The sequence below is a fragment of the Rhodamnia argentea genome, chromosome 7 (assembly GCF_020921035.1).
Source record: "Rhodamnia argentea isolate NSW1041297 chromosome 7, ASM2092103v1, whole genome shotgun sequence".
Lineage (NCBI taxonomy): Eukaryota > Viridiplantae > Streptophyta > Magnoliopsida > Myrtales > Myrtaceae > Rhodamnia > Rhodamnia argentea.
The window spans coordinates 28,564,375-28,577,751 of record NC_063156.1 but is presented as its reverse complement, the minus strand read 5'-3'; the positions used below and the strand labels follow the sequence as shown (position 1 = coordinate 28,577,751).

Here is a 13,377-nt window from a genome sequence, read left to right as displayed (position 1 = left end):
GGTCAAGGAAATAAGGGTCGATGTACCACAAGTTCGGCGGAGTCAAGGCCTCTTCAATTGGCAGCTCTGGATCGAACTCTAAATGACCTAAACCTAAACAAAAAGTAAACGCTAGGTTTGTTTGTTTTTTTTTTTTTTTAAAAAAAGACCGGTCTGTCCCGGCGGTCCGGTTCTAGGCCCTAGAACTGGGAACCGAACCCCCCGATCACCGGTTCCAATTTTAGGAACCGGGAACCGGACTGGATCCCCCTAAAACCGAGAACCGGACCATCGGTCCCGGTCCGAGCGGTCTTTTTTGCTCACCCCTACCAGAAACCGCCCGGACCGATTGGTTTGGTCCGGTTCCAAGAAAGCTTCAGTCCGGTTTCCGATTTTGGGGGGGGAACCGGCCAATCGACCACATGCTTGGACCCATTATTTTTTTAAAAAAAAAATTATACATATAATTAATTAGTCTGAATCTATGCTAAAACCAGTGTCCCCGTTGTTCGCATCACTCTTTCTCTACTTGTTTCCACCTACCACTTTTCTGTATCAATTAAGGTGCAATTTTCTTAATGCCAAGCTTAACTCCTTTGACACACAGAGAAATGATCATTCACGATTAACACTTACTAAGGATTGTGTCTGGTCATATTACTTTGAAAATGGTTAAGGCCGATCTATTCGGCCATGTTTGATGCAGTGCCACACTAAATATCCTACAAAGAAATGGCGGGAAGAACCGATTTAATGCTCATGTACTGTATGGGTATGTCATTAAGAAGAGAATGGAGTTTTTTTTTTTTTTTTTGGTCAGAAAAGAGAGTGCAGTTTATTGCATCAAATTTGATATTGCCTTAGTACCGTATTATTATGAGCCCACGCGTTGCTGCAAGAGAAAATCTATATCTGTATAATACTTTTCCAAAAAAAAAAATTATTTCAATATAATTTCTTTCTAGTGCTTGGACAGTGGGCACTTGTTAGAGTCTTGGACAGTGTTCGCTTTTCCGGTGTTGTTGCGCTTTCATATATGTTCATCTTCATTCTTTGTTGTATTGTTTTGGGATATCACGAGACATTTGATAGTTTACCGGTCCTATTGGACTGTTTGGGAATCGGACTAAACCAGTCGATCGGATCCAATCCGGTCCACGGTTCTGAAAATTTTGAACTAAGATCACAGGTTCAATTTCCGATTCTTAAGGGGAATCGGATCAAACTGGGAACCGACCACTCCTAATACTCCCACAACCGCTAGCCCCGCCACCACCAAGCCCCAACTCTATCGCTTGTACTGTTCGCAACCTCCAAGGTCGCTGCTGCTGCCGTTGCAACCTCTGCTGCTTCGGGACGATCCTGCTCCTCCTCTTTATTGCCCTCCCCTCGCTGCCATAGCCGTGGCAGCCGTCTACATCTCTACCACCCCCACCACCCCGCCTTCTCCCTGTCCTCCCTCCGAATCGTCGCCCTCAACCCGACCACCACCTCCGACAGCTCCGTGTCCCACCTCGCCACCCTCTTCAACCTCACCCTCATCTCCAAGAACCCCAACGCCCACACTTTCACCATCCTCTCTGACCCGTTCACCGTCTCCATCTCCTAAGCCCCGGGCTCTGTCCCCTTGGGCAATGGCTCGATCCCTCCGCTCGCAAGCCACCCGAAGAACTAGACGGCCGTGTTGGGGAGCTAGGACGATGCTGACATCGAATCGGTGGCTTCCCCGAGGTTGGATTTGAGGAGAAAGAGCGGGTTGGGTCTGAAAATTCGAGTGGAAATGAAAGTGAGGGTGAAGGCGGGTGGGCGGAAGAGAAAGAAGGACAGGATCAAAGTCATCTGCGATGGGATTAAGAGAGTCTCGTTGGCGGTGGTGGGCAGCGGCGAGGGCGGCCGGTGGTGGGTGGTAGTGTTCGACGGCTTGTGACCCAATCCAAATGTAATGACGACTTAACCTTTTGATACGTCGAAAATGAGTTCTATATACGTTCTATGTGTAACCCATTTTTGATCTATTTGATTTAGCTTTAATTTTTTAGACCCATTTTTATTAGGCTCTCTAAAAGCTAACAACCCATATAGAACCCATTTTTATAAAATATGGGTAAAAAATGGGCCATGGTGACACCTCTAAGCCCCATGTAATGAAACTGGACATTGAGTACTAGTGTCGCTATACACTATTAGATGAATACGTGATTTACTATTTTAATATTCTATTACTCCCCCTCAGGCTTGTGGAAGTATTTAATTTGGCAATTAAATAGGTGTCTGAAAATATTAGAACTCACGACCTCCTAGTCCGATACTATGTGAGAGTTTGTGGGGCTCCCACTAATTGTTCTAGAAAAGAGTAATCACTTATTCCTCATCTTTCATATTTCTTGGCGAAGTCGTTCGTGGGTATAATCATAACCTGGGAACTATATGATTCGTGGGAAAAACGTGTTCAAAATGAGAGACGTCTTGGAAAATCATGGGATTTCTTGTGGAACTTTCACCACAAGACGAGTGAAAAAAACCATCTATTGTATTTGCCTTGGGGCGCCGACCAAGTGACTTTATTGGTTGAGCAATCATCGTGTTTATTTTGTGCACGTCATATACGAAAAGGGCACGAAATTCACATGCGAAAGTGATGAAAGTCTTCGATAAAAGGATAAACACTTTGCAACTTCTCTTCTCTGTTGATCACCTCGAGAAGATATTGAGGCGAATACAAGACTCAATCGATCGAGTTTGAAAAGATGGTGCCTCGTATTATCTTATCTTAAATTCGTGCAAAATCATAGTTGACTTTGTTAAAAGTGTCCCGGTCACTAGTTAAGTAATCAAATAAGGGAATATCCGTGTTTTCAAATGCAATGTCCGTCTGCCCTCGCGATACACACATCCGATGCTCTGAAAATCAGACATTTCTTCATTGCGGGGGCACTCATCGTCCCGTGGGATGAAACCTGATTTCGAGTTCATTTCGTAGATTTATCACACGGCCGACCGAACAAATCCATAAATCTTTCACGAAATTTGAAATTAGGCTACGATTCGCAAGTGTAGCTTCGCTTTAATGGAAAGGTGGGAGGCGAGGAGCTTCATTTCAATCCCGTGAGCATATTGGTTGAAGATTGCTCAGTTTGGTGAACTTTTGTCCTTGGAGCCATTCTGCACCATGAGTCTTACATTACAACCAGACTAGCTTTGCCGTGGGCAAAGCGAGCCAACTTGTTCGCACTTCACATGAAAACGGTCGTCGAGCGAAAATTATCCTTTTAGGCACATGAAACTACAATCGGCACTTCGAGCGATCATGGTCACAAGCCGGCCAATCTCGAGAAGACCTTTTCATAATTCAGCCAGTTGCTCCGGTGCATGGCCCTTCGACAGCCATGCCGGATCGGAAGGGGCGGGCTCGCAAGCGAAACATCCTGTAGCCAAACGTGGAGTTCTTATGATAACGTCCGGCCATATTGTCTTGCTCATCATCTTCGTCTCATTCTTTATCGTCTAGTAAGATAAATAGACATATTAGTTAGACCGTATCCACTGTTTACGGATACGATACTTTTTCGCGACTAAATTTTAGAATGCCATAATTTCTTATTAGAACGTAATTACGAAACGTAGTAGGGTTTTCTTAAATTCACATCTGGTCACGTGTATGCCAGTTGGGCAACACCCTCGCAGCAATACACATATTTAATAGCTATTCACCAATTGAAAAATGGCAAAATGTATCCTGTGCAAAGGAAATTTTAAATAAGGCAGCGTTTATTAATTGGAAAATGCTTCTGTGATAGTACTATTAAAGACAATATAATATCAACCGCAAATTCACACATTTTTACCGCATGTTTTACATGAATCATTCATTGATTTGGAGATCGTGTGGTCGAAAATAACAGACGATCTTGTCAAACCGTTAGGTTAGCAACTTCCTTGTTAATTCAATGGCTTATAAAGCCGCTTATATAATTCCTTTTTAACACACCCCGGGAATATACTATAGTTAATCAGTAAATTGTTTAAAAAAGAGAAGAGGGTTAACCCCGAAGTCGGTCAACTCAGCAATGATGCGAACAAAAGCTCCAGCTCTTTGCTTTGTCCCTTCCTCCTCCTCCTCCCCCACCTATAAAAATGGCTCACTTCGTTGCACTCTTCACGAGCCCATCGATCTCGATCTCGATCTCGATCCAGAACGCTCTTTAGAAGAGTTTAGAAGATCGCAGACCCAGAATCACCAACCGAAAAGAAAATATAACACGACACCAGAAGAAGAGGGGAAAAAGGAAAAAGAAAAAATGACGGTGAACATAACCTCCATCAAGACATCCTCGAACGGGGCATGGCAAGGCGACAACCCACTCGACTACGCCTTCCCTCTCCTGATCGTCCAGACGACGCTCATCCTCCTCGTTTCTCGCTCCCTCGCCTTCTTCCTCAAGCCCCTTCGCCAACCCAAAGTCATCGCCGAGATCGTCGTAAGTGTTTTATGATTTTGTCCTCTCTCTTGTGTTGACTTTGGTCCCTCGTCAAAGTGAATTATGTTTATGTCTGTTTTGCTTCTCGCGAATGAATTTCGAAGGGTGGAATTCTGTTGGGCCCATCGGCGTTCGGCCGGAACGGGGCCTACCTGCGCCGGATCTTCCCGTCTTGGAGCACGCCTATCCTCGAGTCCGTCGCCAGCATCGGCCTCCTATTCTTCCTCTTCCTCGTCGGCCTCGAGCTCGATCTCGGCTCCGTCCGGCGGAGCGGGCGCCGCGCCCTCGGCATCGCCCTCGCAGGCATATCTCTCCCCTTCGTGTGTGGCATCGGGGTTGCCTTCGTCCTTCGCAGCACTGTGGAGGGCGCCGACAAGGTCGGCTTCGGCCAGTTCCTGGTCTTCATGGGGGTGGCGCTCTCCATCACCGCCTTCCCTGTCCTCGCCCGCATCCTCGCCGAGCTCAAGCTGCTCACCACCCAGGTCGGCGAGACGGCAATGGCAGCCGCCGCCTTCAACGACGTGGCCGCGTGGATACTGCTCGCGCTGGCTGTGGCGCTCGCCGGGGATGGGGCCGAGGGCGGGGCCCACAAGAGCCCTCTCGTGTCGCTCTGGGTGCTCCTCTCGGGGTTCGCCTTCGTGGTCTTCATGATGGTCGCCGTCCGGCCCGCCATGAGGTGGGTGGCGCGGCGGTGCTCCTCGGAGCACGACGTGGTCGACGAGGCCTTCATCGTGCTGACGCTGGCGGGGGTGCTGGTCTCTGGGTTCATGACGGACCTGATCGGGATACACTCAATATTCGGGGCCTTCGTGTTCGGGCTGACCATCCCGAAGGGCGGGGAGTTCGCGGAGAGGCTGATCGAGAGGATCGAGGACTTCGTGACAGGGCTGCTCCTGCCGCTATACTTCGCGTCGAGCGGGCTCAAGACTAACGTGACCAAGATACAAGGCGCGGAGGCATGGGGGCTGCTGACGCTGGTGATCACGACGGCCTGCGCAGGGAAGATCGCGGGGACGTTCGTGGCGGCGATGATGTTCGCGATGCCAGCCCGGGAGGCCATCACGCTGGGCGTGTTGATGAACACCAAGGGGCTGGTGGAGCTCATCGTCCTCAACATCGGCAGAGAGAAGAAGGTAAACTACGCCTATTCATCTATATATTCCATGAATATTAGCGACATTTTAAAAGACCAAACTTTAGAACTTCGGGTGTTTCCAACCTAAGTGGTAAAAAAAAAAAAAAAAGACTCGAGAGAATAGCGTGTGACGATCAGATAAGGCCCTTTCGTAAGCGTACCGATACTTCCACGAAATAGATTTCTTTCTCCTGTCGCTAAAAAGTATTAAGTGACTAAGATAACATCATTAATAAATTAGTTTCTTACGTTAATATCGATATCCTTAGGGTTGTTTATTTATTAAATCTAAGTCGGAGCAACTTCGAAAGATACCAGGATCAAGAACCTTGTGATCTTAGGTTTGACATCACGGTCACGCTGTCATCGTTGGGGAAAACAATAATAGTAATGATTTTTTCTATAAAGGCCTTTAAAGTATAGGTGACGACCGTGACGGGGTCAAAGGTACTTCAGTTAAGGGGCAAATTCGTATACTCCCGGGAAGTTTCCCTCCTCTTGAAAAGTCGATGGCTTTATTCCTTGTAAAATCCAGACACTGAGCTAGTCACGCATGTGGCTTCGACTTATTTAGACAGTCACGTCTTTGCGGGTCACCATCTAATCTTAATTAGAGGCCTAACCATGAATCTCTCAAGTCAAAAAGTACGACATTTCCCAATTTTTGTCCGCCCCTGGACGAGGTTGGCAATTTGCCATTTGCGTAAGTCTCGACCGCACATGCTAGTAACGAGCCATCTTAGGTCCGATTCCAAATCGGAGACAAATGTAGTTCGAAACCTTATGTTGATCATGCGGTGACAACTTTTGAATTTAGACATAATGAATGTTTGTATTAGTAATTTTACGGTTAAGCGATCATTTTTTTTTCCTGTTTTTTGTGAAGAATCAAAGTTACGGAATGCAATTTCTGGAACTATTAAATGATGATTGCTCTAAACTTGTGACCAAAATTTGCTTTGGTGCGATCCGCAGGTTCTTAACGATGAGATGTTCGCAATTCTAGTGTTGATGGCGCTCTTCACCACCTTCATCACCACCCCTACCGTCATGGCCATCTACAAGCCAGCCCGCGGCGCTCCGATGCACCGCAAGCTGCGCGATTTGTCGAACAACGACGACTCGTCCAAGGACGAGCTCCGGATCCTCGCGTGCCTGCACGGCCTTGGGAACGTGCCCTCGCTCATCAGCCTCATCGAGTCGGTCCGAAGCACCAAGAAATCCATGCTCAAGCTCTTCATCATGCACCTCGTTGAGCTCACCGAGCGGTCGTCTTCCATCATCATGGTCCAGCGGGCCCGCAGAAACGGCTTCCCTTTCTTCAACCTGTCGCGCCGCGGGGAGTCGCACGACCGAGTCGCGGGGGCGTTCCAAGCGTACAGCCAGCTGGGCCGCGTCTCGGTCCGGCCCACCACGGCGATCTCAGCGCTGCCCACTATGCACGAGGATATCTGCCACGTGGCGGAAGACAAGAGGGTGGCGATGATCATCCTACCATTCCACAGGTCCTGGAGGGGCGAGGGGGACGAGGCCGTGGAGGACAATGTGGGCCACGGGTGGAGAGGGGTCAACCAGAGGGTGCTGAAGCACGCCCCGTGCTCGGTGGCCGTGCTCGTGGACCATGGGTTCTGGGGCGGGTCCGAGACCCCGGGGCCCGACATGTCGGCGGTCCAACGGGTTTGTGTCCTGTTTTTTGGTGGTCCGGACGATCGGGAAGCGTTGGAGTTGGGCGGGCGGATGGCAGAGCACCCCGTGGTCAAGGTGACCGTGGTGAGGTTCGTGGAGAAACCGGAGGCCCAAGGGAACGAGATTACATTGAGGCCATCCTCAAGCAAATGCAGAGAGAAGAGCTATAGCTTCTCGACTGCGCATATGAATCGACAAAAGGAAAAGGTACCTTCTTTTATCTTGCAAATTTTTCCAATAAATCTATACACGCGAGCTGATGATTCGGCATACTTAACTCTCCTAGTATCGACTAATTAAAGCCCGTTTCTTCGTGCTAATGATCCAGGAGCTGGACGAGGCCGCGGTCGCAGAATTCCAAGAGCGGTGGGACGGCACGGCTGGCTACATAGAGAAAGTTGCCGGCAACGTGGTCGAGCAAGTCCTAGCAATCGGCCGGAGCAAAGATTATGACCTTGTAGTCGTGGGCAAGGGGCGGTTCCCTTCGGCTATGGTGGCGGACTTGGCGGACCAGTCGGCCGAGCACCCGGAGCTAGGTCCTGTCGGGGACGTGCTGGCGTCGTCAAGCCACGGCATCGCGTGTTCGGTTCTAGTGATCCAGCAGCATGAAATGGGCCATGGGGAGGATACTCCCGTGTCTAAAGTGGAGAGCAGCGAGCATAACAAGTCGAAAGAGATCGATGATATAGTATGATCATGGATCGAAGTTATCACGAGCCGCTGCACGTGTTTCTCCTCAAATAATTAAGTACTCGTTCATATGAGATCGCATGGCTATTGTACAGCAATTTGGGTGTGTTTTGGAGCAAACCATATATCATTTCTGAAATTTGTTGAAAGCGGGAGCAGTGGAAGCGAAATGGAACTCTCCCTCCTGCGTGGTCAAAAGGCAAATTCACCTACTCATTTTGACTTGAGCGACTAAGACTTTAATGTTTCTAAGAATATTTGGCTGTAAACGTGTCAATCATTCTTTAAGAGCGATCGAATAACTTAAGGGCTAATAGCACATAAAGTCCTAAGTTGGTATCGCCTGGACACACCACCATTTTTTCTACCTACCTAACACCCCAAAATCGTACCGCTATCCTGAATTTGTCCTTATGTACAGTTTCGCCCCCGAATTGTCCCACATAGAAGTAGTTCACGGTGGCAAGAACATGACCAATCCCGCATGGACTCTCTCTAATACATGAGGCCTTCTAAAAGATGACCAATTTTGGGCCGGAACTACGCCGTTTTTAGCTCACTTATTCAAGACTTAAGACGGCATTACCCCGTATCCGACCAAACAAAAGGGTTCGCTATCAAAGAGCTGTAACATCGACTACGCACAAAATAGTTGACGGAGGCCAGGAGGGTAAATCTGAGATGATGCTGTGCCACTAGGTTTCTATGATTCGAAAGATAATTTGAAACAAACGTGTCTGAGTGGTACATACTCTTTATTACAGCTTTCATTGGACTCGGCCGGTAATTGTCCATTTTGACTATGAATCTTTTACTCGAACATCTCCTTGTGGAGACTCTTGCAGAGACGGATCGTTGGATTCATGCAGAGAAGGCTCACAGCCGTCGTATAGATTCGTTTACAAAGCAATTGAGAGCGTCGCATCACTTACTAAATTAATTTAGCCGAGGAATCTCTATGTCTCTCGCACTGCTCAATTCATGTACGAATTGGGTCGGGTCAACCAGGTATCACCCGACTTTACCCGGCACATGAAAAAATTCTTTCTTTTCTTTTTGCTCGAAACATCGTGATCACATTATTCAAATGGATGTAAATTGTGTGACGTTCATTCTTGTCAGCCAAGATATGAGGAATATCTTAGAAAGAATATATGATTTGTCTAATGCCAAAGGGGTGTCACTTTGTTGATCTGAGGCTAAAATTGGATACCATTATGCTAAAAGAATGTGTGATTTATATAAGATGAAAGAACATAGGATTTGCATAAGTTGGAAAGAGTCGGACTTATTGGAATTCCTTTTGACTCCAATGCGGATTCTGGTGGTTTTGCCTTCGATTTCGATTATGACCTAAGGCAGCAACCAAGTTCTAATCACACGCAGATTCGGGTTTCCGCGCAGCCGGACTTCAATTGGGTTGGACTTTCAAGCAACGGGCTTACACTCGAGACATAATTTATTCTTTCTCTCTCTATCCCCCTCTTCAGTTCAATTCCGCATCCATGGTGCATTCCTTTCTCCACTTACCAAAGCGAAACCGAGCATTTTGCATCTCTTCTGACAGATTTCATCAAATTTTCATCTTACTTTTCATGAGTTCTGACTGAAAAAAAAAGGAAGAAGAAGGAGAAATTATTAGCTAATGTGACGCAAAAATAAGAAACAAAAAAAATTGGGATACTAATGTTACGATGGTCATAATTTAGGATGTTTGATGGTATTAACCCTGCCTTACCAGATCTGCAAGTGGCGGTTCTGCTTCAATCCTTACCTTCGCACGTCGAGTTCGAACACTCGCTCGCGTGCCCAGGCCGGACTAGTTGTAGTGTGGGGATGGGACGGGCTATCGTGTCAATCACGAAGAGAAGTTATCGCTGCGATCGGAGCGAGCAAGGACGGCGCAGTTTCCATCATGGCTGTCAAAGGAAATATAAAAAAAAAAAGCCATAAACCTATTAAACTTTGTGTCAATTCAACACTAACCTTTTTAATTTGACCAATTTAATTTTAAACATTTCAAAAATTTGCCAATTAAGTCATATTGGACTGAAACCGTTAACGTGAATGTCGATCGTCCTATGTGGCACGAGTGACGCTAGCGTGGATTGCTTTTTTATTTTTATTTTTAAAAAAAAATTGGATTTTCTATTACTTTTTTTTGAATTTTTATTTTTCTTTTCTTTTTTCTCTGTGTTTTTTTTTTTGTTTTTTCATTATGCCAGCGACCCTCGTCGGCCGACGAAGGTCCTAGGTGAGGCCATCGCGGCTTTGCCAGCAAGAGCGCAAGGCCCTCGCCGGATCCGAGCTCAAACCCCCACGCCCAACTTAAGCAAGGTCGCAAAGGCCCTCGTTCAGGTTTGGCAAGGGCCTTCACACCCTTGCTAGTGGCCCTCATGAAGTCTAGATGAGGTCTTTGTGGCCAGCGAGGGTCGTCGGTATCCTCGCCGCCATCATGAAAAAAAAAAAAAGATAGAGAGAAAAATGCAATAATTAAAAAGTATCTTTTATAAAAAAAAATATTAAATCTTTCGACACCAGTAATATCGGTCGTGCCACATAGGACGGTTGGCGTTCACCTCGATGATTCCCGACTAATAGTTGTCAAAAGATTTATGGCAAAATTGATCAAATTAAAAGATTGATAATTGAATCGATCAATAGAATTTTTTAGAAAATTTTCTAGGAGTCTCGTGAATGCGCAATTTCTTAATACCGTCAATGGGATTTCAAGGTACAGGGGTCGGGGGCCATAGCCACTCACAGGAATCTGTTCCCCTACAACTACAAGTGATGAGGCCGATGCGATTCCAGCTTTAGGCACACTTTCTTATTTGGAGAAGACGTGTCTTCCTCCTCTTTTTCTGTAATGGTATCGCATCTCCGATTCCCAATTCGCAGCGATAAGGATGGAATCTTCAATTTCGCACGCATGAAAACTAAATCGCTTTGGGTTCTGTCCACGGTCACGTCCTCCAATGACCATGCTCAATTTTGGCCCCCCACCAACCCCCTCCGGCAAAAAAAAAAAGGATAACTATGAAGGTTTAATGTCACGAAAAATTCTAGATAGGTATACCTGTGATAAATTCAATCTAAACTAATTTTCTTACCATTAAAAATCTCAAATTGATACATTTGTGACAAATTTTGTGCTCGGTTAGTTTCCATTTAATTGAGTTTATACCCCGAAAAGTCCAAAATTAGTATGTGGGTGACAAATGAAGGGTAAAAATTCCAAATTGATATACTTGGTAACCACCGCACGTCATCCAAATTAGCAATTTGATGGTAAAATTTAACGGCATCTAACGAAGGATAAATTTATCACAAGTGTACCAGTTTGAAATTTTTGGTGATTAAAAAATTGATTCTGGATAAATTTATCACAGGTGCACTAATTTGAGGTTCTTCATATTATTGACAATATTAATAACAATGCATGAAAAAAAGGATAAATATGAGGGTTTAATATCACGAAAAATTATAAGTCGATATACCTGTGATAAATTTAATCCAAACTAATTTTTTGACCATCAAAAATCTCAAACCGATATATCTGTGACAAATTTTGTGCTCCGTTAGTCTCTATTAAATTGAGTTTATACTACGAAAAATCCAAAATTAGTATGCAGCTAACAAATGAAGAGTAAAAATTTCAAATTGATATACACGTCAACTATCACGTGTCATCCAAATCAGTAATTTGATAGTAAAATTTAACGGTATCTAACGAAGGGTATATTTATCACAAGTGTACCAGTTTTAGATTTTTGGTGGTTAAAAAATTAATTCAAGATAATTTATCACAGGTGTACCAATTTGAGGTTCTTCATATTATTAACCCAATTAATAATAATGCATGTCCAATGCAATTCGTATTTAGACAACATTTTATTTTGGGAAATGCTTCCCTAATAGTAACGAAAGGTTACTTTGTCATAAGTGTACTAATTTGAGATTTTTGGTGGTTAAAAAATTAATTTGGAGTAAATTTATCACATGTATACGAATTTGAGGTTCTTCATATTATTAACCCAGTTAATAATAATGCATGTCCAATGCAGTTTGTGTCCAATCAATATTTTGTTTTCCCTTACAGTACTGTTAGGGTCAATATAATTTCAATCGTAGATTCACACATCATCATCCTGTATTTTGCATAAAACACTCATTAATTGGAAGATCGTGTGATCATAAATAATTTACAGTATTGTTAGATTGTCAAGCTAGCAATTTCTTTTTTTTTTTTTTGGTCGAGAATTTCCGGACAACAATTTTTTTTCCAAGTCCAGACAACATTGACCCCATGGACTTTCTGTTTTCTTTTCCTAGTAATATGTTTATTCTTGACTAAAATCTTAGCTAACAGACGAAGGACATCACATGGTCGACATAAACTTATAACCACATATTTGAGGGACTTGACATATGCCCTCTCACATGCGATCCGGACGAAGAATGGAAGAACGAAGGTAGCCACAAAGTCCGTAATCTAGGGAGAAAGTAAGGTTGTATTTGTTTTGCGAAAAATAAGTGATTTGAAAATATTTCTTTTAAATACGATCTCTTATATCCCTTATAAAAATGAATGAATAAAAAATATATGTATAGTCCATAAAAATATTTAGACATAAAGTTTTATTCACAATGAAAGTATTATTTATTGCCTTATTATTTTAAGTGATACGGGTAATTTTTTTTAGAAAAATATTTTTCAAATCAATTATTTTCTTCAAAATAAACAAACCTAAGTATCCAATAAGGGCCCAATACCCAAAAAAAATCTCAAATTTTAACCTTTATCCCAATTATATCCAAAACTTTTTTTTGTCTCATAAAAAACCCTCAACTTTTACTTTTGTCCCAATTTTACTTGCATGATACTAAAAAAACCCTTAACTTTAGCTTTTACCCCTATTCTACCAACCTAACACCTAAAGAAACCCCTAACTTTATCATATGTCCTAATTATATCCAAAACTTTTTTTGTTTCATAAAAAACTCCCAGCTTTTACTTTTGTATCAATTCTACCACCATTAACCTTCCATTCATAATCACCGTTACTTAATTCTACATGATATTTTCGCATCGTTAATAAATTACACCTCAACAAAGATGATATGGAAAATCCCACAGCTTCTCTTATGTTGTCTGCTTCCCCTACATATTGTCCGGAGATATAGAGCCACTTAAGACTACGTGTTTCAGATTCTTGCTGGCACTCAATAGCCCAAATAATGGCTAAACGTGGAGATTTGATCATTTGGACGAATGACCTCAAATATGGTCGTTCTCGAAACCCGATGTTTTTGAATTTCAAAGATTTATTGATAAGTTAGACGAGAAAATACGAGCTACGTAAGATTAACTAATGGTGATTATGGATGGAAGACTAGCGGTGGTAG

At 44.0% G+C, this 13,377-nt stretch overlaps 1 protein-coding gene and 1 pseudogene across 1 annotated transcript; both read left to right on the top strand.

Annotated features, from left to right (window-relative positions):
- Positions 1-711: 711 nt before the first annotated feature.
- On the top strand, positions 712-1,906 carry LOC125316009 (annotated as a pseudogene).
- A 2,246-nt stretch (positions 1,907-4,152) lies between these two features.
- Positions 4,153-8,122, top strand: LOC115749775 (cation/H(+) antiporter 20). Its single transcript, XM_048282913.1, has 6 exons — positions 4,153-4,239; positions 4,275-4,457; positions 4,562-5,590; positions 6,568-7,485; positions 7,607-8,011; positions 8,051-8,122. Exons 2-5 carry the CDS (start codon positions 4,278-4,280, stop codon positions 7,970-7,972), a joined length of 2,493 nt encoding a protein of 830 aa, XP_048138870.1. The 5' UTR covers positions 4,153-4,239; positions 4,275-4,277; the 3' UTR covers positions 7,973-8,011; positions 8,051-8,122.
- Positions 8,123-13,377: the final 5,255 nt, after the last annotated feature.